This window comes from Crassostrea angulata, chromosome 1 (assembly GCF_025612915.1).
Source record: "Crassostrea angulata isolate pt1a10 chromosome 1, ASM2561291v2, whole genome shotgun sequence".
NCBI classification, from domain to species: domain Eukaryota; kingdom Metazoa; phylum Mollusca; class Bivalvia; order Ostreida; family Ostreidae; genus Magallana; species Magallana angulata.
In genome coordinates this window covers 35,586,495-35,614,200 of record NC_069111.1, presented here as the reverse complement: position 1 = coordinate 35,614,200, position 27,706 = coordinate 35,586,495, and the positions used below count along the sequence as shown (strand labels likewise).

At 31.6% G+C, this 27,706-nt stretch overlaps 1 protein-coding gene across 5 annotated transcripts in view; it reads left to right on the top strand.

Moving 5' to 3' along the window:
* LOC128187909 (MAM and LDL-receptor class A domain-containing protein 1-like) overlaps positions 1–27,706 on the top strand; it is a 97,826-nt gene that overhangs the window by 35,045 nt on the left and 35,075 nt on the right. For all 5 annotated transcript variants that reach the window (XM_052858601.1, XM_052858609.1, XM_052858596.1 and 2 more), the window contains exons 2-6: positions 2,663–2,890; positions 3,497–3,591; positions 4,340–4,472; positions 12,636–12,808; positions 26,353–26,434. In XM_052858601.1, coding sequence (XP_052714561.1) covers positions 2,663–2,890; positions 3,497–3,591; positions 4,340–4,472; positions 12,636–12,808; positions 26,353–26,434 — 711 coding nt within the window. The remainder of the gene's footprint in view (positions 1–2,662; positions 2,891–3,496; positions 3,592–4,339; positions 4,473–12,635; positions 12,809–26,352; positions 26,435–27,706) is intronic.

Below are 27,706 nucleotides of genomic sequence, written 5' to 3'. Positions count from 1 at the left end.
GCAATTTCCAAATAAGCTTTAATGACCTGTAAATTGATAAGTGATGACTTGTGATGCGTGAAACCTTCCGTATTATGAAATTTTGAGTAGCTCTTTTTATTTCCGTTGTCATAATCAAAAAGCAAAACATCTATTTTGAGTCACCGTGCCGCTTTAAGAAATGTAAAGCAAAAGTTGCTGATTAATTGGCAAAAAAATTTATCAGTTGCAGAAGCAAAATGTTCATCGCAAGGATCGAGGTTTGAAACTCGATTTTTCCGGATAATTTTTTTCCGCGATCTTGGTTAAGAAAAAAGTGAAAAAAAAAAGTAAAAATTTCAAACTAAAGTCAACTCGGACCAGAAACTATTTAAAAATTTGTTGAGACTTAGAATAATTCATTTTTTGTTTAGTCGCCCCAAGAATCGTTCGGATTTGATTCTTTTGTTTGTCTGATAGCTACTTTTTTTCAGAATCCTACTTCCAGTAGAAACTGCCAGGCTTTTCTTTTTTACATTACCGGAAGATCCAGGCCACTCGTTGGTCTGCAACACGCTTTGCTCTCGTTATTTGTTTTTTTCTGATTTTTTGGGGCGTTATTTCTCAAAAACTATTCGACAATTTGCACCAAATTTTTAGGACTTATAAAACATCATGTGTACAACAGAGATTTATATTTTAAGATGATGACGTTACTTCCCGGTTTCGGATATTAAACAGTATTAAAAAAAATTGAGGGATTTTTTATTTTATTTTTTATTGTAACTCTCTACTGAGCGATAATTTGTTATTACATGTACTTATGTAGCAAAAATGTTCATTGTACAGCTGATTAACAATACAGTACTAAAATTATATCACAGATTGCATAAGTAAGGTTTGCAATGGGTTAAAAGTCCAAACCTTGATCATAATTATCGGAAAGGAGAACTTTTTTGAAAAGCAATGTAGAACAAACGTTGGTCAGAATAATGTTCTTATCAATATGCTGCCTTAAAATTTTTGGTTCATGGACCCGGTAAGAAGTTTAAAGGTGGCCCCTAATAAACTTTCAGATATCTCAAGAACAGTTAAACAATTCCTTGTATTTTCTAGTTAGAAAATATTCATACAGCAAAAGGGATATGTAGTCCAACGGCTTTATCAGAAAATGCTTTGTTGTTGAGGACACTGCCTTCAATGCCACGGTATTCAATAAAGTTTGTTTTTATATTTATTTCAAAATTTTGCTCATTTATTTACTATCAAGGTCATAAAAATGACATAAAAGAAAGATGCTTACAGTTGTAATAGTAGCAGTTATTTTCTATTTGAACCTTTAGGTTGTCTCATATTTATTCATGCCGAATATTTCTATTTTTATACTGAAATATTCATCACTGCGAGTCCATCATAAGAAAACAGCCTTCCAGAAATAATTTGTACAAGTCTTACAAATATCAGAGACAGAAGAAAATCCTCATTTTTTTTTAATGAACACTATTACAATGGATTATTTGATCGCAATATTCTTCTGATCCTTTGGATTTTAGTGCAGTTATAAAATTCTTACTTTCAATCATTTTCAATTTCCAATATTTATAATCTCGAATAATACTGTCCTTTTTAACTTTATGTATTTTACTGTTCAATAAAAAGTCAAGAACTTAGTGGGAAAATTTTTATGTATTTGGTGTCTTGAGAAAATTTATCTAATTTATCGAACTTCCAGAACCTTTTTAATATACTGGTCCATTCTCAGGAATTACATTTAAAACAACTGTTTCAAGTTTGAACTCACGTGCTACTGAGTGTTAGACCACATTAAATCAAACTTTCTTGCAAGCATGTTTACACAACACATAGGGGATCCAACCCTCTAGCAATAGATAATTCAAAAGAATAGATTAAGGCATCTTACTCGTCACGTTTTAGGTTAACTGCACGCGTGATGATTATGTTTAAAATTATTATCAACGTTTTTATTTGTTTAGCACAATGTTATTATCTCATAACTACACAACATTCTTAGAGAAAGTCCACGAAAATCAATAAACAAAGAATATTGTAGTAATTATCATTGTTATAAAGTTTAGTTTATAGTCATGTTTCCTTATCCATTTGAAGTGAGCAATTCTTGTTTAAATGGTAATAAACCTTGGGTTCATCTATTACATGCAATTGTGATCTCGTTCGTGAGGCTTTAATTGAAACGCTTCATCGCGTTATTTCTAATTAATTACACTGAATAAATATCTCATTTACAGTACAGCATCTGTCTTGTCCAGTACTAAGAACTGAATATTGAATGAAATGGTTTTCAACATATTTGAATATTTTGTTTTATCTGTATTTTCATATCACATCCCATGTATACCCAATATAAGGGACGTGTTAAAGGCCTTTCTTTTTTCATATCAAAGGCGCAAAAAATTATGTATTTATAACAAATATATAGTATATATGGTTATTTTAGAATCATGTCTAACTGTTGATTTTAAGTTGCCCGGGTGTGCGTAAATGTAAACTTCTCTTTTATATATTGACAAAACCTAATCAGAAAATCATAAACATGCAAAGGTACATTTACTTTGTCACTCTAGATTTTAATTTGTTTAATATTAAGTAGCATTGGTTATACAATATATACATTTCTTTATAAACCTAGTGTGTTTTTAACAGGTATTGCTTTTTTCTTTAACAGATTGTCCACTTTTTAAATTTGGAACAAACTGCAATAATGCTTGTGTTTGTGATCAAAGTAAGTCTTTATCGTGTGACAAGCATACCGGGGAATGCTTGTGCAAAAATGGATGGACTGGCGTTAGGTGTACATGTATAGCGGGAACAGAATGCGACAAAAACTCGTTCTGTGATGCCAACAGTTGTTTTTGTAACGACGGTGTTTTGAACAAACCCTCAAACTGCTCAGGTTAGATTTATGTGGCGGTGGTACTGTATACAGGGTATTTTTCGTTCCGTGTTATTTTCGCCATTCTTCAATTGCATACAGCTTCGCCCAGTCTTGAATTCGTTCAAATTCAGATGTGTTAACAGAAATATTTTTTGCGGCATAGAATTTGGTCAGTCTTCAATTCGCCCGCTGAAAATGAGGGCGAAGGGACGAAACTAAAACTAGGGCGAATATTTCCCTGTTTACAGTAGTAAATTTATTTTTTTTTAAAACTCCATGAGTAAGTATCTTTATCCTCAACAAATATCAATATTTATATACACTTTTTTTCGAACCTAAATCAGAACATTTAATATTGCTTAAGAACTTATTATGCTAAAAACATGATACAATAACATTTTTTGCACTTTCATTACAAATAAATTTCTCCTACAAAAACGGAAAATGCATTAAAATAAATGTGCAGATATAGCCCCTTTTCAATTTTTAATGACATCTTTCCAGATTGGAATAAGTTATCAAACATACAAATGATTCTTAAAAATGTTTGGCGTTTAAATATTTAGAAATGAGTTAGTGATTGTGTTGTAGCATTTAACAGTTTTATGCATGGATTTTTTTCAGATGAAGTTTTTGTTTTGTATTCGTGTTCCTTCGAGACAGAAATTGAAACTTGCTCCATATATAACCATGGTGAAATGAAGTGGAGAAAGCATAGTGTATGTTTAATGCATCTATTATTTTGGGGGGGTTTATTATCTACTAAAACATTTTATACTCTGCTATGATCAATGACTTTAAAGAAATTAAATAAAAATTTGGAATGTCACTCTTTTGAAGTTATACTGAGCGCAGCTTTTTCATTACAAATATAATAGAATAAATCATCACTGGCGTCGGAAGCAAATTGAAAGTGTGTGTGTGTGTGTGGGGGTGGGGGGGGGGGGTGGGGGGGGGGGCTAGACTAATCCTCTAAAATAAAAAAATAAAACCTAATTCCAAAAATCATCAAAATCCTAATCCGTGGCGGGGAGGGGGGGGGGAATATACCTATAACGCCAATAAAATAAATCTTACATACCAAAATATTTCTTTTCCAAAGTCATGAAATTCCTAATCCGTGCGGGGGGGGGGGGGGGGGGGGGGGGCTAGTATGCCTATGACTCCAACTTCTCACAATCTTTCAAGGTTAATTAAGGAACAATTTTATTTCCGGCGAAAAAAAAGGGGGGGGGGGGGCGCTGAACCCTCTATTCTGCTATGTGCCTGATGGTTACGTTTCACTTTGCAAAAACAGTGGGGGGGGGGGGGGGTGTAAGCCCTCCCCCCAGCCCCCCCCCCCCCCCCTCCGGTTCCGACGCCTATGAACATTATTTTTTCGAAATTTATACAAATAGGAACAGAAATGTGATTTTGTTAGCGTTATTCAATACAAAATTATGTTTCATTCCTCGGTTTTATTCTCAGAACGGAACGCCTAGTGATGATACTGGACCATATTCAGCTAAGGATGGGTCATTTTACGTCTATACAGAAGCATCTGGCGGGTCTACGGGGGATGAAGGAGTGATGGAAATATCTTTAGCAAACTTAAATTTAAGCAAGTATACTAATTTTATAACTTATCATGTTTTAAGCAAGACTAAGTACACTGTTTTTAATTCATAAAATCAGATGACTACGTACACTGTAGTTAAGCAAATTTAAAAATGCTTAGGAGCAACCTTTTGATTGATGCACCAATTATTTCTTTTTAATAATATGTGTACAATATAAACACGTTAATTACGTTCTTAGGTACACAAAGGACTATATCTGGTACGGTAAACATCTGCCCCCAATTTTAACCAATTTTTAAATAGTGTCGTATAAAATTCAAATCTCCATAAATCATTGTGCAGAGCATGCATATCACTTTCATCTTGATTTTAGTCATCATTTCCCATTCGCTGTTTATCTATGACGTCACCTAAATGACCCAATTTTAGAGCGCAGGTCTGCTCAAGAACGATTTAAACGTATGTTTTTTACCCTATAATTTTACACATTATACTAAAAATGGTACTTGAGGAAGCGTGCACTCGATGTTTCCAAGTCGAAAAACCATCGAAAACAACCATATTTTGCAACAAAACAACAATTTATCAAAATTAGACAATTTTCATGACGTCATTTCTACATTATGACGTCATTGTGGTGATAACCTTTTACACACTTATTTTCAATATGATTTCTACTATCTGCCACCTTATTTTTAAAGCTTTTTAAAATAATTAATTTTGGGGGGAAATGCATATTACCGCACCCACATGTAGTCCTTTAAATTTAATGTTGTGAGGCGAGCGATTTAAACATCTTCTAGGTTATTATATAGTCTGAAATGTGTAACTGATAAGTAAGAAGTATATTGTGAAAATGCTACTTCCCTTGTGATATCACCCGTCAGACAAAAGCGATCAAGTTACATGATATTTCATCAGGTTGAAAACTATGCTTTGGCAAGCGTTAACATTTTATTGCTTATGACATTAGATATCAGCGTACCTCGTCTTCTATCTTACTCGTTTAATAAATTTTCACAACACATTTTAAAATATGGTGGCAGCGTTTCTCTCCTTATTTCTTTTTATTTTTCGTCGAGAAATATTTGTGCTATAGTATGTAGTGTAAAAGCAGATTCTTGAAATCCTCTAATTAAGGTCTTCCGTTTTCAACGGAAGACCTTATACTGATTCTGTTGATAATTCTTTTAAGGTCTTCCGTTTCCAACAGAAGACCTTATTGTTTTCGTACTGTTTCTTATTATTATGCATGATCACCCCTCGCACATAGCCAAGGAGATCCTGCGCGAGTTGACAAGTGATCTGCGGTAGCTTCATGTTTTTCTACATGTACGTTATCACACGTGCATGTTTATTGATATTTTGTACGATCTAAACTATTTGTTTATTGACTTGTGTTTCAACTTAATTTTTTTTTATTTACCCACGAATATTTCCGCTAAATACTGCTGAGAGGTTTTACAGATATCGTAGGAAGTAGTTGACATTTTCATAGGGTTGCACAAAAGGAGAGAGAGAGTAAGAGAGAGAGAGAGAGAGAGAGAGAGAGAGAGAGAGAGAGAGAGAGAGAGAGAGATCAAAATTGGAAGCAGAATTTAGAACATAAAACACTCTCCAAGCGTTCAAGGCAGGATAAAAAATAAAATATCAAATTAACACATGCGATAGAGGCTGCCACGATAAAAGAATTGTCCGGAATTGAGGGATTCAGTGATTATTTTAAGAATGTTCACATGCGTTTTTTAAACAAGTTTTGTTTAGATTTTATCGGTTACATGATCACAGTGCAAGGACTTTCTTTTTTTCAAAATGTGGCGAAAACCAATTTTTGGCGACTACTTAACTTGTGTTAATTTTTTTATGTGTGTCACTTTCCCACCCGTGTGTTTATTCGGTCAGTCTATGCTAATTTAATCCGCTCCACGTGCGACCGAAAATCTCGTGTCGCGTCAGCGCACATAGCTCAGAATATTGCCCCCCCCCCCCCCCCCGGCTGCAGATCAGCAATTGTTATATAATTGAGTAACATTTTGAAGGATGCTTTCACTGCAGTGGTCAATTGTTAAACAATAAGTATCTAAATATTCGATGTCAATCATCCTCACATTAAAGGTGCGATATCGTCATCTGAGAATGTGGCTAAAAGATTAACCTGTTGAACACGCTAAACTTCTATAGTTAGAATAAAATATAAATTATCAGAGACATAAATAACTTAATAAGTTATTTATGTCTTTGGTTTTATAAGTTAACAGTTTTAAGTCAAAGATTAAATGAAATTTGTTCTAATGATTAGAAGTAATGATATACGACTACATTAAGCAATGAAGTCAGTCGTCATAGAAATCATCAGAGTACTGTAAGTGTCGACAGTTTCTTATTTCTTTGAAAGACCATAGATCAATTGACTTGCAGACTATAATATAGCGACGTTTTTGCCTCCCAAAAATGTATGCACTTAATTGCGATAGATATGTGTTTTGGGGGATTTTACTTATTGTTATATGCACGTTGATAAAAAAAAATCATTGAAGTTGTGTAATAGGAGGTTGTTATGCAAATTAAATGACTTAACACTCAGCTGAATATTTTATTTTAAATCTGACTTGTCAAAATGGGAGATTGTTAACTTGTAGCTTGTTAACTCTGAAAAAGTCTAGAACAGAAGAAATAAATAAAGTCTTAATGGCTTTCGCTATATCTTCTTATTTATGTGTACGAGTACGAGTATTTTAGATTTTGTTTTACTATATAAAAAAAGCGCTGTTTTTTTTAACCTTAAATTTAGATCTATAGAAATTCAGTATCTACATGTAACATCTCAAAAGCTTTGATACCTTACCACTTGGAAATCATTTAGTGATGCAAATTGACAAATGTCAATGAAAATACATCATTGGAACCCAAGGGTTTACTATCCTTTCTGACGATGATGAGAAGAACTCAAATGTGCATAAAAATCATACTTTTACACAATATTTATATGTGATATAATAGAAATAATTGAAAAATAAAGGTCGTTTTTTGTGCCGCATAAAACGATCAAACAGGATTTTTATACCCCACGAAAATAATTGGGGGGGGGGTACCTAAAAATCACCTTGTCCGTCCGTCCGTCCGTCCGTCGTGTCCGGTCTATAACTTTCTGATGAAGAAACATTGGTAGTGTTCTTACTTTATAGAAATATTACTCATTACCTGACGAAGCGTCATGACCTTAACCCAAGTAAAGGTCACTGGCAGGAAAAGTGCAAAATTTGTTTCCGGTCCACTTTGGAATTTCTTACTTCACACAAAGATTGCTTATGACCTGAGAGTGTGTAAAGATTTGTCCCACAGTCATTTAAGGAGAAACATTGGGAGTTTCTATTTCATGTAAAGATTCCTTATGACCGATGATGTGTCATGAACTTGACCAAGGGTCAGTTGCACATGTACAAAGTCATATTAAACATGTGTCATATCTTGTATTAATGGAAATGAGTAAAAGCTAAAGTTTGACATAAAGATATTGTGACCTGTAAATATACTCTGCCTTGTCTGACTCACTATAATAAAAAGAAGCATCCATTATTCTCTAATAGAGAAATACGTGAGTAATGACTTCTTTCTTAGCGGGGGTATCATTTGTGAGTTTGCTAACAGTACCTTTTAGATGGTCCAGTGGGAGTAATGCCCCCCCCACTCTTTCTCGCAACCAAAATTTCCCTTAAGTTAACGTTTAGAAAATTGATTTTTTGGGGTCATTCCCCCCACCGCCACACACACACTTTTATTATAATTAAATTAATTATATACATGTACATATATGATGTCATTTTTAATGTTATCCTAAACGTGAAGCAAGTTAAACGAAGAACTTACCTAGTATGAATATAATACTTTGAAATTGAGTCTCGTTTTCGATTTTTGGAACCTACTATTATCATATTGATAATCCAGTCTCATTAAAACCATTTCCCTTCTCCTTACACTCGTCATGGTCTGATCATAGGCGTCGGAACCGGGGGGCTAGGGGAATTAGTTTTTTTTACCTCAATATTTCTGAGGATTAGTCTAGCCCCCCCCCCCCTTTAAATTTGCTTCCGACGCCAGTGCTGATAGACCTGTATCAATAACAGATCATCTCCACTTGACCTCCACATTTAAATACAATCTAAATAAACTCCTACTTAGCAAAGATATGCCTTTATCTATTTAATGAGTGGTGCAATACTCAATAGAGGTTACATAGAAAACAGACATGAATTAATTTTTTTGTCTCCATTTGAAAAGTTCCGATCAATTTTCTAAAGCTCTAATTGGTAAGAAGAAATGGTCCTGTAAAGATGACCTATTATCAATATAGGGTCCGTCAGGCTCTAACAAGTATTAGGAGAAGGAGGTGTTTCAATCAGACTGATGGACAATCCTTTCGCGACACGAAGTTGCGACGGAGGACCTACTCGTTGCTTTGCAACGAGCTCGGCTCTAGTTATTTATTTACTATTTAGCAACATTTGATTTTCAAGCATCATGAACATTTTACAAGATTAAATAACTAATTTGCTGACATTTTACAAATCAGCGCTTCCATGCCTATTTTGTGTATATAGTTAAGGCAAACTCATAATACTACATTTCTTAGTGTAGTAATGGCGACTTAGATGAAAATACGTGTACTAATAAAAATTATTAAGGTGAGGTTTGCGGTTACAGGTAGAAAACACAGAATTTGATTGTGACGTGACCTAAACTACCCTTTATTTTAGATGTGACGTCAATATTTGTTTGACGTAATAATTGACTTTAAATTTTTGAAATTTGCCATGGGGTTTTGTAGTATTTCGTGAAAAAGTAAAAGGACACACGCACTTTGTCAATTTTCACAGATTTGCACAACAATGGGTTTCAACAAGTTACTGTCCTTTAAAAAAGGACTACAATACATGTACGTGGACCATTTGCATGTGTTTCCAACGAAAACGTGAAAGCCTTAAGATTATCAGAAATTCCACCGACTCTAGCCTTCTGCTTTTAACCACTAAATTTGTACGTTGTATTACGTATACATGTATGTATAGCCCTGACTTTTCATCTTAGAATTTAAAGGATTCATACTTCTAAAATAATTATGATCTATCTATGAATGAAGTTTGCATGTATAGTATCAGGCACTCGGTGAATTCTACTATTTGCGCACACATTACGATTTGCACTACTTTGTTAACTATGCAGTGACAGCTTTGTGTAAATTAAAAATTTCATATTTTGGTGCATTTTTCTTGAGATTTAAACTTTTATACAGTAACATATTTATTCAATCATACTTAAATACTTAAAGATTTAATCGGGAAGTTCTCTAGCCTCGCCTACTATAGAAGTAAAGTTAAGTTACATGATTGTGTATTCGGAAAACAACAAAACATTGCAAATTATGCTATTTGATGCATGTTGTCAATCTCTACCCAGAGTTATCGTTCCAGCTTCGCTCCACTTATACCTCTATTAACGTCTAAAAAGTAGTGCCACGAAAACATTGGTAATGGAGTATTACTCCGAGAAATAGTTCTTTGTTTGTTACCGTGATTTACCAATAAAAATCTTTTTATTTCAATATTTTTAGCGATGCTTTAACATCGAAATGTAGACTGAATACATATAAAACTATAATTTATAATATCATGATTGAGAATGGGTTTTGCCAAGATTCTTGGCATTTAGACGTTAACAGAGGTGTTGTAGCGCAGCGTAATACGCCCTCTGGTGAGAGATTGGCATGTTGTAGTTTCGGCATAACATTAACTTATTTCATAATACTGATAATTCATATCACATGCCAATCATTTCTTTAAAAGGAATACTTTGTTTCTGCCCTGTTTACCGACAACTTTACAATTACAGCGCCTTTGAACTTATGTGTGCATATGACACGGAATCCCGATCCCGATTCAGATAAACGTGTGCTAGCCTGGTTCCCTGAGCTACCCATTACGCACAGGAACCAGACTAGCTCATACGCAGGCTGAATTTTCCCCATAGCATCCGGTTTAACCTCGCTTATATATTTTCTGCGTGGACCTCAGGGTCCACGCAATAAGATAGATAGATAGATAGATAGATAGATAGATAGATAGATAGATAGATAGATAGATAGATAGATAGATAGATAGATAGATAGATAGATAGACCAGCGCGCTAGGTTCCGTTCGTCATCGAGAGCAAGTTTTTGTCTTGCCTTGATGGTCGAGTGGTAGTGGTTAGCGCGGTGGCCGCTCACTGCTAGGAGAATGGGTTCCAGAGGTCGTGAGTTGAAGCTCTGGGCAGGGCGGAGGGTTGGGCTCCAATAAGGTGAATTTCTTTGTGCTGTATATATAGATATAGCCTGTAACAGCCCAAGACTCCAATATCAGCCCGAGGGCCGAAGGCCTGAGGGATAATATTGGTCGAGGGCTGATACAGGCTGTGATATGGAAAAAGGGTACATTTGTATTTATGATTATATTTATTATATACTTAGTAATAAATTATGTAAAAACTTGAACAAATTGATTTCAAATATTATCTGAAAGTAGTCTGCACATGTATTAAATAAAAATATGAAATCTTATCGTTTTACCAACATGTAGATACAGAACTGGAATTTCCTCGTGTTTTAAGTAAAATTAAATGTTCCAAAACTGAATTTATTAACTGCATTTAAAAATGTCGACTGCAAAAAATGTTTCATTTTTCATCTGCAAACATGCACAAATGCCGAAACGGAAAATGGCAGAGGAGTTCCGCAAGGGGTGTGATACGGATCTGTATCAGCCCTAGGGCTGATAACCTGTATCAGCCCCGGAGGCCGATATTAGTTGTGGGATGTCATCTGTATCACATATGCCTGTATTTATTACTAAGTATATATATATATATATATATATATATATATATATATATATATATATATATATATATATATATATATATATATATATATATATATGAGAGTTTGAAGTCATGGACTTTGACCTTTTGACCTTTTGTAGTTATAAAACGGGTCCGGCAAAATCATTTGAATTTTGTAAGTAGAAATATTTTAATATAATGAACAAAATGGTATTACAATTTCAAAAATTAAACTAGGAACGCAAGTCGCAAACCTTACCTTAAGGAAGGAGTCTTTTTATTATCAAACATACTTCTTATAATAAGAAATGCATGACATTTTGACACAGTCAAACGGATCATATTACTTAATGATTCTATCAGTTTAATTAAATTTGACCTTTTTGTTTTTGGATAAAGGTCAGGTCAAGGTCACTACCTTTTTCCTCAACGTAAAGAGTGATAAAAATAAGTGTAGCTCTTTTAAGTTCTGTAGACATGTGTTTAAGATTTGAGGATTCAAATCTTCAATGAAATCATAGACCATGAGAGTGTCTATCAGCTTATACTACTAAATTGGAATAAATATTTATACTAAAATTGATATTGCTTAGCCCGCATTTCCTCTAATTTTCTTAAATTTTGAAGAAATTTTGATTTTTTTTTTATGCCTCCAATAATAAAATATTTCTAATTTCTATTTATTATGAAGACTTTATATAAAGATATAAATTGACAGAAAAGCTAATATATTGACCGTTTCATAAGAGAGAAAAACTGATTTTAGTGATTTTTTCACAAAAATTAATGTATAGAATGGGCGCTTTAAAAAGCTTATAAAAATGTTATTTGATAGGCAAATCATATTTTAAAAACATATTCTGAAACCCAAGTATCATATTATTAGTTCACATTAGTAAAAAAAAATCCAACATTATTGTTATTGTTTTTAAAATGCTATAACAGACTCATTATATATATATAATCTGCAGCAATTCTGAATTGCGCAACATGTGATATTTTCCTACGCCAAAAATATAGTCCTTGTTCCACTCTAAACATTGATTACATTTTTCTATGCCAAGTTGTATGACAGTAAAAAAGAAAGAAAAATATACTATTTTAATTTCCTTTCATCTTGATTTAATGAACAATTAATCAAATTTACGTTTGACAAGTCGAAAACCAGAAAAGACTCCTTCCTTAAGTGACATCTTATTATTTTTAGTTCATTCATTTTTATATTACTTTCCTTTGATTGTGTGATTGAACCTAAACCATCTGCGTTTTTTTTAAATTATGGCTCTGATAAAAGCTCTTTTATGATAAAAAAAAATTTAAAATATTTTCAGCAACAACTGCTTGCTTCCAATTTTATTTTCACATGAGAGGAAGTGAAATGGGCGATTTGGATGTGATAGTGGAAGACAAATCTGGATCAGATATCGCTCGATGGACGATGTCGGGGCCTGTAGACTCGGGATGGAACCAAGGATTTGTATCACTTCTGGTTCAAGCAGAAATGGTAGGAATTCATGAATTGAAAGATGAAAATGCCGTATGGAAAAAGATAAACAATACATCATATTGTAAACAGAAATTATTCCATAGATCCTATTCATCCTACCCTACTCTATCATCTCATCAAGCTTAAATTAAAGTTAGTTTTTTGCAACATTTGACTATTTTATAGTTTCATTATATATAATAAAACAGATAATGTCAGAAAATTCACATATTACAGTGTCGTTGCTTGTGATAACACTACGCATTGATTTTGTAATGTAATGTCCAATACAGTTCATCAATATATGATTTAATACAAGTACAATTGTTGAAAATTATATAAATATAAGTAATAAGGAATCATTCTTTGAATATTATGAGGTGATCAAATACGATCGGGCGTGATCAAATCTATCAAAAATCCTTTCGAGCTTTATTGGATTTGATCACCCTGACCATATTTGATCACCCCATGATACTCAATGAACGATTCCGCATTCTTTAAATAAATGCAGAAATATATATCATTGATTTTAAAGCTAAATACGCAATATTTTGAATTATGAATGACGTTGAAAACGCATGTTTTTGTTTATTTATTAAAGTTACCTTTATGTTGGGAATTACAATGCTGAATTTGATCGCGATATAAAATTTTATTGAATTTTAACGTGTTTGAGCAATCAGGGTCGTATATACATAACTGGACATATGTTTTCCCCCTCAGGGTAATTTTAGTTTTTACAAGTGTTATACTTTTAAGACAGGCATAGGGAAGTGTATTTACGGAAGCGTTTTAGTGCCACATGTACACTTCACATTTTTTTTATTTTCTACACTTTAAAGTGTAAATTTTACGCTTTAATCTGTAAAATTTACACTTTAATCTGTAAAATTCACACTTCAATCTGTAAAATTCACACTTTAATCTGTAAAATTTACACTTTAAAGTGTAAAATTCACACTTTAAAGTGTAAAATTTACACTTTAATCTGTAAAATTCACTCTTTAAAGTGTAAACTTTACACTTTAATCTGTAAATTTTACACTTTAATCTGTAAATTTTACACTTTAATCTGTAAAATTCACACTTTAATCTGTAAATTTTACACTTTAATCTGTAAAATTCACACTTTAATCTGTAAATTTTACACTTTAATCTGTAAAATTCACACCTTAATCTGTAAAATTCAAACTTTAATCTGTAAAAATCGCACTTTAAAGTGTAACATTCACACTTTAATCTGTAAATTTTACTCTTTAATCTGTAAATTTTACTTTTTAATCTGTAAAATTCCCACTTTAATCTGTAAATTTTACACTTTACTCTGTAAATTTTACACTTTAATCTGTAAAATTTACTCTTCAACCTGTAAATTTTACACTTTAATCTGTAAAATTCACAGTTAATTCTATAAATTTCACACTTTAATCTGTAAAATTTGCACTTTAATATGTAAAATTTACACTTTTATCTGTAAGTTTTACACTTAAATCTGTAAAATTCACACTTTAAAGTGTAAAATTCACACTTTAATCTGTAAATTTTACACTTTAATTTGTAAATTTCACACTTTAATCTGTAAAATTCACACTTTAATCTGTAAATCTTACACTTTAATCTGTAAAATGCACACTTTAATCTGTAAATCTTACACTTAAATATGTAAACTTTGCACTTTAATCTGTAAAATTTACACTTAAATCTGTAAATGTTACACTTAAATCTGTAAAATCCAGACTTTAATCTGTAAAATTCAGACTTTAATCTGTAAATCTTACACTTAAATATGTTATCTTTACACTTTAATCTGTAAAATTTACACTTAAATCTGTAAATGTTACACTTAAATCTGTAAAATTCAGACTTTTATCTGTAAAATTCAGACTTTAATCTGTAAAATTCACACTTAAATCTGTAAAATTCACACTTTAATCTGTAAAATTTACACTTTAATCTGTAAAATGCACACTTTAATTTGTAAATCTTACACTTAAATATGTAAACTTTACACTTAAATCTGTAAAATTCAGACTTTAATCTGTAAAATGCACACTTTAATCTGTAAATCTTACACTTAAATATGTAAACTTTACACTCTAATCTGTAAAATTTACACTTAAATCTGTAAATGTTACACTTAAATCTGTAAAATTCAGATTTTAATTTGTAAAATTCAGACTTTAATCTGTAAAATTCAGACTTTAATCTGTAAAATTCACACTTTAAAGTGTAAAATTCACACTTTAATCTGTAAAATTTAGACTTTAATCTGTAAAATGCAAATTTTAATCTGTAAATTTTACACTTAAATATGTAAACTTTACACTTTAATCTGTAAAATTTAGACTTTAATCTGTAAATGTTACACTTAAATCTGTAAAATTCAGACTTTAATCTGTTAAATTTGCACTTAAATATGTAAAATTTACACTTTTATCTGTAAGTGTTACACTTAAATCTGTAAAATTCACACTTTAAAGTGTAAAATTCACACTTTAATCTGTAAAATTTACACTTTAATCTGTAGAATGCAAACTTTAATCTGTAAATTTTACACTTAAATATGTAAACTTTACACTTTAATCTGTAAAATTCAGACTTTAATCTGTAAAACTCACACTTATATCTGTAAAATTCAGACTTTAATCTGTAAAATTTGCACTTTAATATGTAAAATTTACACTTTTATCTGTAAGTTTTACACTTAAATCTGTAAAATTCACACTTTAAAGTGTAAAATTCACACTTTAATCTGTAAATTTTACACTTTAATTTGTAAATTTCACACTTTAATCTGTAAAATTCACACTTTAATCTGTAAAATTCACACTTTAATCTGTAAAATGCACACTTTAATCTGTAAATCTTACACTTAAATATGTAAACTTTACACTTTAATCTGTAAAATTTACACTTAAATCTGTAAATGTTACACTTAAATCTGTAATATTCAGACTTTAATCTGTTAAATTTGCACTTAAATATGTAAAATTTACACTTTTATCTGTAAGTGTTACACTTAAATCTGTAAAATTCACACTTTAAAGTGTAAAATTCACACTTTAATCTGTAAAATTTACACTTTAATCTGTAGAATGCAGACTTTAATCTGTTAAATTTGCACTTAAATATGTAAAATTTACACTTTTATCTGTAAGTGTTACACTTAAATCTGTAAAATTCACACTTTAAAGTGTAAAATTCACACTTTAATCTGTAAATGTTACACTTAAATCTGTAAAATTCAGATTTTAATTTGTAAAATTCAGACTTTAATCTGTAAAATTCAGACTTTAATCTGTAAAATTCACACTTTAAAGTGTAAAATTCACACTTTAATCTGTAAAATTTAGACTTTAATCTGTAAAATGCAAATTTTAATCTGTAAATTTTACACTTAAATATGTAAACTTTACACTTTAATCTGTAAAATTTAGACTTTAATCTGTAAATGTTACACTTAAATCTGTAAAATTCAGACTTTAATCTGTTAAATTTGCACTTAAATATGTAAAATTTACACTTTTATCTGTAAGTGTTACACTTAAATCTGTAAAATTCACACTTTAAAGTGTAAAATTCACACTTTAATCTGTAAAATTTACACTTTAATCTGTAGAATGCAAACTTTAATCTGTAAATTTTACACTTAAATATGTAAACTTTACACTTTAATCTGTAAAATTCAGACTTTAATCTGTAAAACTCACACTTATATCTGTAAAATTCAGACTTTAATCTGTAAAATTTGCACTTTAATATGTAAAATTTACACTTTTATCTGTAAGTTTTACACTTAAATCTGTAAAATTCACACTTTAAAGTGTAAAATTCACACTTTAATCTGTAAATTTTACACTTTAATTTGTAAATTTCACACTTTAATCTGTAAAATTCACACTTTAATCTGTAAAATTCACACTTTAATCTGTAAAATGCACACTTTAATCTGTAAATCTTACACTTAAATATGTAAACTTTACACTTTAATCTGTAAAATTTACACTTAAATCTGTAAATGTTACACTTAAATCTGTAATATTCAGACTTAAATCTGTAAAATTCAGACTTTAATCTGTTAATCTTACACTTAAATATGTAAACTTTACACTTTAATCTGTAGAATTTACACTTAAATCTGTAAATGTTACACTTAAATCTGTAAAATTCAGACTTTAATCTGTAAAATTCAGACTTTAATCTGTAAAATTCACACTTAAATCTGTAAAATTCACACTTTAATCTGTAAAATTTACACTTAAATCTGTAAAATGCACACTTTAATCTGTAAATCTTAGACTTAAATATGTAAACTTTACACTTAAATCTGTAAAATTCAGACTTTAATCTGTAAAATGCACACTTTAATCTGTAAATCTTACACTTAAATATGTAAACTTTACACTTTAATCTGTAAAATTTACACTTAAATCTGTAAATGTTACACTTAAACTGTAAAATTCAGACTTTAATCTGTAAAATTCAGACTTTAATCTGTAAAATTCACACTTAAATCTGTAAAATTCACACTTTAATCTGTAAAATTTACACTTTAATCTGTAAAATGCAAACTTTAATCTGTAAATTTTACACTTAAATATGTAAACTTTACACTTTAATCTGTAAAATTTAGACTTTAATCTGTAAATGTTACACTTAAATCTGTAAAATTCAGACTTTAATCTGTAAAATTCACACTTAAATCTGTAAAATTCAGCCTTTAATCTGTAAAATTCACACTTTAATCTGTAAAATTCACACTTTAAAGTGTAAAATTCACACTTTAAAGTGTAAACTTTACACTTTAAAGTGTAAAATTCACACTTTAATCTGTAAATTTTACACATTAATTTGTAAATTTTACACTTTAATCTGTAAATTTTACACTTTAATCTGTAAAATTTACCTTTTTTAGTTTAAAATTCACATTTACACAATCGTAACAGATATGTACATGTAATAAACCAAACAAAACAATTTCTTGATTTTCTGCGGGTATGCGAGGTTGGTTTTGCTTTTCAGTCATTCATGTCTATGAAAATGCAACGATTCCTAATTGTAATAATTCTAATTTTTATTATCAGAATGAATTTTTTTTGGAAATACTTTTATTGAGGTGTTCTCTAATTCTACTCGACAATTCTCTCAATTTACGCAACTTTATTTTACAGAAATAGAATTCGTGATTTTATCGCGTGAATAGCGTTAAATAAATGGAATATCCGTGATAACTTCGTTTCCAATCTGTACTGCTGTACTGTTTATAAACCGGAAAACGTTTATTGCGTCAGTTATTGTATAACCTGAGACTCAAGATTGTACACAATATATCACAATGGTTATTTAAGATAATGTGTTAACAATACACATAACGATGTTTGCTTTGTTTCTCCATCCTAACGATCTGTTTATTTCATTATCCTTTGGCTAACAGATTTCCTTTCGGGTATAAATAAAGATCCGTGAAAACGGATAGTACGGAAGCTTATTGAGACCAGTTCAGTAAATAGTTATTGCGTTTTAATGCAATCTTTTGCGTTTATTTGCAATGTACTTTGCGTTTAATTGCAAAAGATTGCGATAAAACGCAAAAAGTATTGCGATGAAACGCAAAGTTGATTGCGTTTAAACGCAAAGTATTGCGTTTAATCGAAAAATTATTGCGTTTAAACGCAAAGTATTGCGTTTAATCGAAAAATTATTGCGTTTAAACGCAAAAATATTGCGTTCAAATGCAAAAAAATATTGCGTTTAAAACCAAAAGTTTTTGCGATTAAACGCAATAATTTTGCGATTAAACGCAATAATTTTGCGATTAAATGCAATGATTGTTCAATTAAACGCATTGATTTTTGCGTTAAATCGCAATCAATTCATTTGTTTATATATACACTTAATATATGTACCAAGTCCTTGATTTGATGGCAACACTTGACGCATCACAAAGACTCAATTTCTGGTTTCACTTTGATTAACTTATAATATAATAAATATTAAGCTGTCATAACTTAAAAGCATCAGGCACTTCTAAGCAAACGTATCCTTAAAAGAAGGACCGCGCTATAAATAAATACACGAAAAAAATAAGTCTTTGCTTATATTTGTTTTCAAATTCTTCCTAAATGATAACATGCAGCATGGCTATTGATGGATGCACCAGTGATGTTTGCTTGCCAGATACTTGGTATTTAAACTGTGAGAAACAGTTGAATTGAAAAAACGGAAAAGACTCCTTCGCAAAGAGCATTATGCTAAGGGGCCTTTTTAAAGACGGCATGTCGATTCGCGTGACAAATTAAAACAAATGGAACTTGCACAAACAGTTGCATTGATGGTGCTATACTATGAAAATTTATTATCTCCAAGATATTACCAAATTGAATAGGTGATATCACCTTTTCAAAAAGTAAAATTATTTATTTGAATAGGTGATTTCATCTATTCGAACTCAAAGAGTGATACATGTATCATTTTTTCCAAATATGTGATATCCCTTGTTCAAATCACAAGATAAATAGATGATTGATAGGTGATAATACCTATTCTAATAAATGCTATCACTTTTGTAATAGGTGATATCACTTATTCAAATCAGTGATATAACAATTACAATAAATGCCAAATCAGTCCGTCATATTGAATAAATAGTCTAGTCAATATACAAAATGACCTCAAGAAAATTGCTACAAAAGGTTTTTCTGCTTTAAGTTATACTATAATACAGTCTTAATAACATATTAAAAATATACAAAAATATTATTTGCGGAAGACGTTGAAAAAAGGATATTCAATGTGACCGCAAATCGTAAAATTAATTTCAATTTTAATTCATGGTGCGGTTTGTCCTCCATACACAGAAAATATGACGTCATGATGACACAAGACAGTGACGCATCACTTCACAAGTCCCTGAGACGCTGTGAAAGCTTGGTCGTTGATATCAGATAAGCTGCAATGATCATTCCTGTTACATCAGTACATTAAAATTGGGTTCTTAGGTAACTTATTTTTTATTCGCTGCTTTGCGTAAGTAGGTTACGATATAAATTCAGACCAAGTAGGCGACTAGCTAATCTTGCGCACCAGAACAATCACCCAGTGCCCGATTCTTGATATTTGACCGTAGATTAACATAAGTTTCATAATCTGAAATCAAATATTTCAAAACAGATGCCAAAATAACAATTTTTTATTGAAAGGGAAATCGCCTTCATTTGTTTGAAAAAATCATCTACGGTCAGCCGTGTGACAATTTTATGCATTCTATACGCATACAAGGTAAGCAGTTTTTGAAATTCAGTTTGATTTATAAATCTTTAAGCCTTATATTTAAAATTTATGCACATACATGGATAAAACAATTTTTTAAAAATAATATTCTTCGATTCACGTGATTTAAAAACTTAAAACACTATGAATCGAATGAATATAGAAAATGGATTTGTGTGTTTTCTGCAAGAAAGATCTAGGCCGACGCACTTATGTCAATCCTATAGTCATAAAAAGTTTGAAGAAAATCAACATCACCGGTAATCCCTATTCCATCCAAATCACTTAGATCAGAAATGCAATTTCATTTTAAAGAAGACTGTCTATTTTGGGTAAAACCGGTAAATGTTAATGCAAAACGAAAAAAACATGGTGTACACTCGGTTCAAACAACTCAGTTTCAATCAACTTTAGAACAGATTTGCACTGATAGAAACGACGAATGGGCAGTCGAAATTAAAGGTAGGATAGAATTTGCTAGGGCCTTCATGCGGCTGATGCTGTTTATCACAGTACCTGTGGTGGTAATTTTTCATCAGAGAAAAAAGTGCCAGAGGTGTTTTCAAAACGTAAAGAAAATGCATCTTATTCACGATGTTGACCAAATACTAGCCACACATTGTTCTTACAAGTGACAAAATACTTGGAAGAAAATGACGACAAACAGACAAATATCAAAGATCTAGTAGACCACATGAAAAGTCTTTCAGAAGATGAGGCATATTCCAATCAACATATGAAAATAAAATTAAAGGAGCATTATGGTAATTCAATCATAATAACTGAATTAAACGGCAAAGAAAATGTAGTTACATACTGCATACTTTCTATAAGGAATCAGTTCTTAAGTCTGACGAAGAGAATAAAAGGTTTCTGATTAAACAACGGCAACACTGATCAAGAATGATATACGAAACATGGCGGTAGATAAAGCATTTTATCCAAGTGTTCAGGATATTCTGTCAAAAGAGGGTCATTTACCAGACAGTTTATCATCATTTCTGAAAGTAGTAACTTCTGAGAATGTCTCATCAACCAAAATTAATTCAATTGGTCAAGCTATCATACAAGCCACAAGACCAAGAATAGTGATGGAACCTCTTCAAATTGGACTACCAGTGCAACTGCATCATATGTTTAGGTCCAGGTTTCTAATAGATGCCCAAAACAGTATGGGATTTTGTTCATCATAATCTGAAGTCAAGAAATTCGAATCTTTGCTGTCATTTCATCAAAGCAAGAGACATGCCCTTTAGACGAATCACATTGTCTACAATTTGTAGCAGATAATGTAGACCATAACATCAACACCATTGATGGAAATAACACCTTTCATGGTATGGGGATTATATCTTGTTTGTCTCCCGGGTTCGAAAAAACCCTCTACGCATTCAACGCTTGGATGTTACTACTGATGACTTAATTGCATCTGGCCATATCAGCTTATTTTACTTCAATGCGGAAAAAACATAAGAAGTTCACGCAACTTAAATTCCAAGAGCTGAGACCTCTTAAAAGCATGAACTTTTCTTGGAAGATAGACACCTTGAGAAATGTTCTATGGCTTTTAAGGTCATCTCTGCCTGGTTGGTCTGGGATGATGCAAATGGTTCAAAAAGTCAATAATCAAGGGGTTTCAGATATAACGTTTTTGCCCATGATTGATTTGAACCCAAGTGATTTGAATTGTATTTTTTCAACGTTGATGTTTGTTTCCAAAGAAGCTTCACGATATAATCGAACTCCAATCATAACGTTTGATCAACCCTTATACTGGAAAGCAGTTACTGTATGATAGTGAGGAATGTAGCAACGTTGTCGTACGTCTGGGAGCTTTCCACGCAGAGATGAGTTTTATTGGCATCATCGGTAGAATTATGTCAGGCTCTGGGCTTAGAAAAATACTACAACACATATATGCCCCAAACGCTGTTAGTAATATGTTAAGCGGGAAGGCAGTTTCCCGTGCAGTTTGAGCAATGATGCTTTTAGACACTGCGATGCAATGCACGCTTTACGAACATATATTCGATATGAATCAGTGTGATGAAGTTGAAAGTGACTTTGAGGAATCCCATTTTGGACAAAGTCGATGAGTTTTACAGTCGCCTGTGTTCGAAATACATTTCTGTTAAGCAGGCTATTGATGATCCTGTTTTCACTGCATTGGAGAAGCCCATTCAAGACAAAACAAATGAAATCAAACAATCTTGAACAGCAAAATTATGGCTTTTATTTAGTGAGATGGTTGCCATTTTGAAACGATTCTTGGTTGCAGAAATGACAGGGGATTGGAAGCTTTATCTTTCCACATTGCAGGAAATGTTGCCATATTATGCAGCTGCAGGTCACAATCTGTATGCTAAATCTGTGTATTTGTATCTATCTTAAATGCAGGACCTAGACAGAGTCCACCCAGGGTTATATAACCATTTCATGAAAGGAAATCATGTTTTACGAAGAACCGATCGGTGTTGGTCAGGTTTGTCTACTGATTTGATTATAGAGCAGGTATTGATGAAGAGCATGAAATCTACAGGCGGATTAACATGTGGAAGAGGAATGGGGGAAGCTCAGAGGCCGCAATGGTTTTTGTCTATGCCAACATTAGCAAAATATAATCAGGCAATGCAACCGGAATGATTGCTGACAACGACGCAAATGCAGGTGCTGCAAAGAGTATAGGCGAAAAAATTATACAGTCTATGGCTGGACAATTGGTATCAGAAATTTCATTTAAAAGGAAAGATCAAGCGGTTCCTTTTGATATAAAAGGAACATCGAACAGTAATATCACACAATTCTCGCAAATTGATCCTCAGCTCATGTTTCAGAGGTTGACAACTGTTGGATCAGAAACACTGAACACAACAGCTGAGTTGTTTCAATATGAACTTTCAAGCTTTCCGTCTTCAAAGTTTGAAGCAAATGGTCTTTTAAAGCAGGCAGCAAAAACATTGCTTGGTGAAGCTATATGGAGTACAGGTGACTGCCATGCTGAAGAACTCCCAACAACAAATCTATTAAATGTAATCGATTGAGTATCTCTACTGCATCGAATACCATGGTCCAAAGGCGAGACATTTTCCCAGATTTGCTCAAAATATGTTGATCATGTCAGAAGGCGCTTTCAAAATCCCATCGTTGTAATGTATGGTGACATCGGTACGTCTTCTAAAAATATTACTCACATGAGGCGCAGTAAAGGAATTCAAACAAACACAATCACTTTTACTGAGAATATGCCACTGAGAATAAAGAAGGAAACTTTTCTTCTGAATGTATCAATCAAGCAACGCTTTGCTGAACTCCTTGTACGAAAACTGCAAGAGAGCAATATCGAAGCTATACAAAGTGAGGGTGATGCAAATTTGTTGAAATGTCAGACAGCTGTTAATAAGGCAGACGATCAAACAGTGGTTGCGTATGGAGAAGACACTGATTTGCTAGTTCTGCTGTGCCATTATGCAAAAGAAGGCAGACAAATCTTTTTCACCACTGACAAACAAACGTCAATGAAAAACCACAGAGTTTGGGATATATCAAAAGCAAAGTCAGTTCTTGGAAGTGATAGTTGTCGTCAGCTCCTGTTTATTTATGCTTTAACAGGGTGTGACACAACTAGTCGTTTGCATTGCATTGGAAAACCTGCTGCCTTGAAAAAGATAATGACTGACATTTATCTAAAATCACAAGGAGCTGTATTTTTGCAAGAAAATTCTAGCAAAGAAGATATAATAAAGGCGGGAGAAGAAGCATTAGTTAACTTGTATGGTGGGGTACCGCTAGAGGGTTTAGACATTCTCAGATGGAGAAGGTTCACGACAAAAACAATGTCATCTAAGAAGAATGCTGTGGTCCAAGTGCAGTCACTTCCACTAACATATGATTCTGCCATATTTCATTCAATGCGAGTTTACTTACAATGTCAGTACTGGAAAGGCAAATCAGTGGCAGATCTTGATCATACAGAATGGGGTTGGACTGGCAAACTTCTACCTATTGAAATGTGAAAACCACCTGCACCCGACTTCCTATTGAAAATCATCCACTGTAATTGTAAAACCAACTGCAACAATAAGAAATGTAGCTGTCGAAAAAATGGTATAGCGTGTTCAGATCGATGTGAAGAATGAAGAGTAATCAACTGTTCCAATTCAAGAAATAATCCAGAATCTGATGACGAGAGTGAAAACGAAATTTAAAATTAGAAAACTGTTATATTCCTTTACAATAAAAGGATATTAATTCCATTTCCATTTTATTTTTCTTGGTTGTGATGTAAACAATTTGCATCAATTGTACATATTCAATCTTGTTATCAAGTTATAAAATAAGCTGATACCATATTGATTTGATTTGGTTACTAATGATTTGTTTATTACCATGATTCAAAAAAATTAAAAAAAAAAATAAAAAATAAAAAAAAAATTGCCATAAATTTCACCAATGTTTCATGTCATGTTATTATTTCAATTGTTCAAATACTATTCTGTAATTTGGAGTGAAGAAAAATCGTTACAAATTGATTTGACATTGTTTTTACTTTTTCCCACATTTACACAATTTTTTAATAACAATACATAAAAAAGCAATATTTGACCTAAAAGAATCTTAAGTATTTCTCGTGAAATTGTTTTACATGTATTACTCGGACAAAATAAAACTTAAAATGGAGTTTAGATTAAGCTGATACCAATTTATAAAATGTTTCCAGATTTCCGCGATTTTTCAATAAAAATGCTATTTTTTACCCCAAAATAACTTCAATATTTGCTGTAAAAGCGCTTTAATCAGTTGTACATATGAACTCATTTCATTTTAAAACAGCATAAATTGATACTCATTGATTTGATTTGGTTATTAATTTTTTCCACATTTCTGCGATTTTTCAATGAAAACCCATGTTTTTAATTTTTACCCCCAAAAAACTTTTTTCCGCATATCATACAAATGTATATTTTTAATGTGTTATTTGTATATACAAACACCTTTGATTTTAGTAGTAATTAGCTTTGTAGCAATTTTCTTGAGGTTTTGCTAAAATTTTGACAGATTGACCAGACTTAAACATTTTCACTTTCATTTGACAATGATATAATAAAGCATTATGGATGGCAGTTATACAGTGTATGTGCGGACTATTTGATTTTATTGAATAATTAAGATTCGATTTATGAGAAACAATATGAAAAACCATTAGAAATAGAGGAGGGAGCACGACGAGAAAAGCGAGAAATGTCTAACATTACGTTTGATGGACAGATTGACGGATGATTGTTGCATAACATTAGTATGTCCTAACAACATAACCTCTTCTTTCGGTCTGAATAAAAAAGTCATTTTCAAATAAAAAAACAGTTTTGCAATAAAACGCAATAACTTTTTCGTTTAAACCCTATACCTTTTGCGTTTAAACGCAACGATTATTGTGTTTAATCGCAAAATTATTGCATTTAATCGCAAAAATAATTGTGTTTAAACGCAATATTAGCTTTGCGTTTAAACACAATAATTTTTTGCGTTTAAACGCAAAACTTTGCATTTAAACGCAATCCTTTGCGTTAAAACGCAATGTTCTTTGCGTTTAAACGCAAAAGTTATTGCGTTAAATTGCAATCTTTTGCGCTTAAACGTAAAACTTATTGCGATTTAACGCAAAAGATTGCGATTAAACGCAATCGTTATTGCGTTTAACCGCAAAAGAAATTATCGTTTCTGCTAAGCTGGCCTCAATGAGCTTCCGTACCAAACTGTACAGCGACTTGTAAAATAAACAATATAAATTGTAAACATCATGCTTGAAATGTAAGACCAAACGCTAATAGCTACATTGGATACTCAAATTTGGAAGTTTGAAAGAAGTCAACCTTTTTTCATTTAGAATCGAATTTCTATTCTTTGCTCAACTATAACGTATATAACCTAGATCAGAAAATTGGGACTTCACTTTGAGTTATACTACATTTATTTTTTCATTTAAAGCATTTTAGTCCTATTACAATGTTAAAAATATCCATTACAGAGAAAAGGCCTGTTGTGTTTATGGAATTAATAATGTCAAGTGTCATCTTTCTTTATTGAAATTGAATGATATGTATGTATTTCTCGCCATTTTAATTTTATAACTTTTAAGTTTAGAAGAGTTATGGGGAAAAGACAAGTGTTATGAAAAATATTTACAGTATGTGAATATGATTTATTATTTAAGACGTTTTCATAGGCAAACTATAGTTAAAAGGAAGTATAAAGATGAAAGAGACATGCAATATTAAACTTCATATTTTTAGATAAACCTAACAGGACGAAGAGGTAGCGGCTTTAGATCAGATATCGCTTTGGACGATTTCAAAATTTACCAAGGACATTGTAGTAAGTATCATTATTCTAAAGTATAATAAATAATCACGTTTCCTTATTCAGATGATATGTGTATTTCTTGTTTAAATGGTAGTTAACCTTGGGTTCATATATTGAATGCAACTGCGCTCTCGTTCTTGAGACTTTATTTAGAATACTTCATCACGCTTAAATTAATTAATTACACTGTATAAATATCCAATTAACAGTGCAACATCTGTTTACCTAATAACTGAATATTGAAAGATATCGTTTCCAAAATATTTGCATAATTTGTTATATATATTTTATGGTGGCATATTTCTGCCATCCACATAGCATATTACGTAAAGTCAAGATAACTATCTCGTCAAATCGAGATAACTATCTAGTTTCTCAATCTAAACCGACTTTTTGTTGGGATAGCAATCTCGATAATTTATCTTGTATCTTGACCAAAATTCGTGGCATTTGCAAATACTGCCATTCACAAAACAAGATAAGTTGGGATAAGATATTTGATAATAGACATTTAGAACTCATTACCAGGGACACCTCTGATCTACATCGAAGATCATTAATGAAAATTATAAGGCCGTCCTCAAAATATATACCATGCTAATTTTTATTTTCCCCATTAAAACACTGTATTTTGCGTCATTTCATCATATTAATAAAGTTGCACTGTCTTAAAAACTACTTGAAATTAAAGGTGATGTGCTAAGAATTATTCATGAAATAACCATCTTTTTACCTTTTGTTCTATTTTGGTAAATTTTACTTTATCTTAATGAATTTGTTTGTTTTCATAACTAATCGAAACATAATAAATAGTTTTTTGGATATTGGTTTTTAAAAGTACTAGTATTATTCTAATCTTTAATCGTATGACTTAATTCTATTAACATGTAGTTCAATATCAACCTTGCGTCATCTGTCTTTTATTCAAGGTGCCTAAAGCTCTTTAAGTCAGCATATTTATATATTCATGTTAATTACAGATTCAGATATGAAATTGCAACTGAAGATCAAATATTAAAAGATAATTAACCAGACACTAATTGACGGGCAATTTGGTATATTTCATTTATATTTTCATATATATCAGAGGGGCCTTTCTATAAACGTAAGGGAATTGAGTAATGAGTTTCTAAATTGTTATACATGTATTATCTCGTTTTGTGGATGGCAGCATTTGCAAATCCAACAAACTTTAGTCAAGATAAAAGATAAATGATCTTGTCGAAATAGTTATCGCAACAAAATATAATTGCTTATGTAAACAAGACAAAAAAAAAAGTCGGA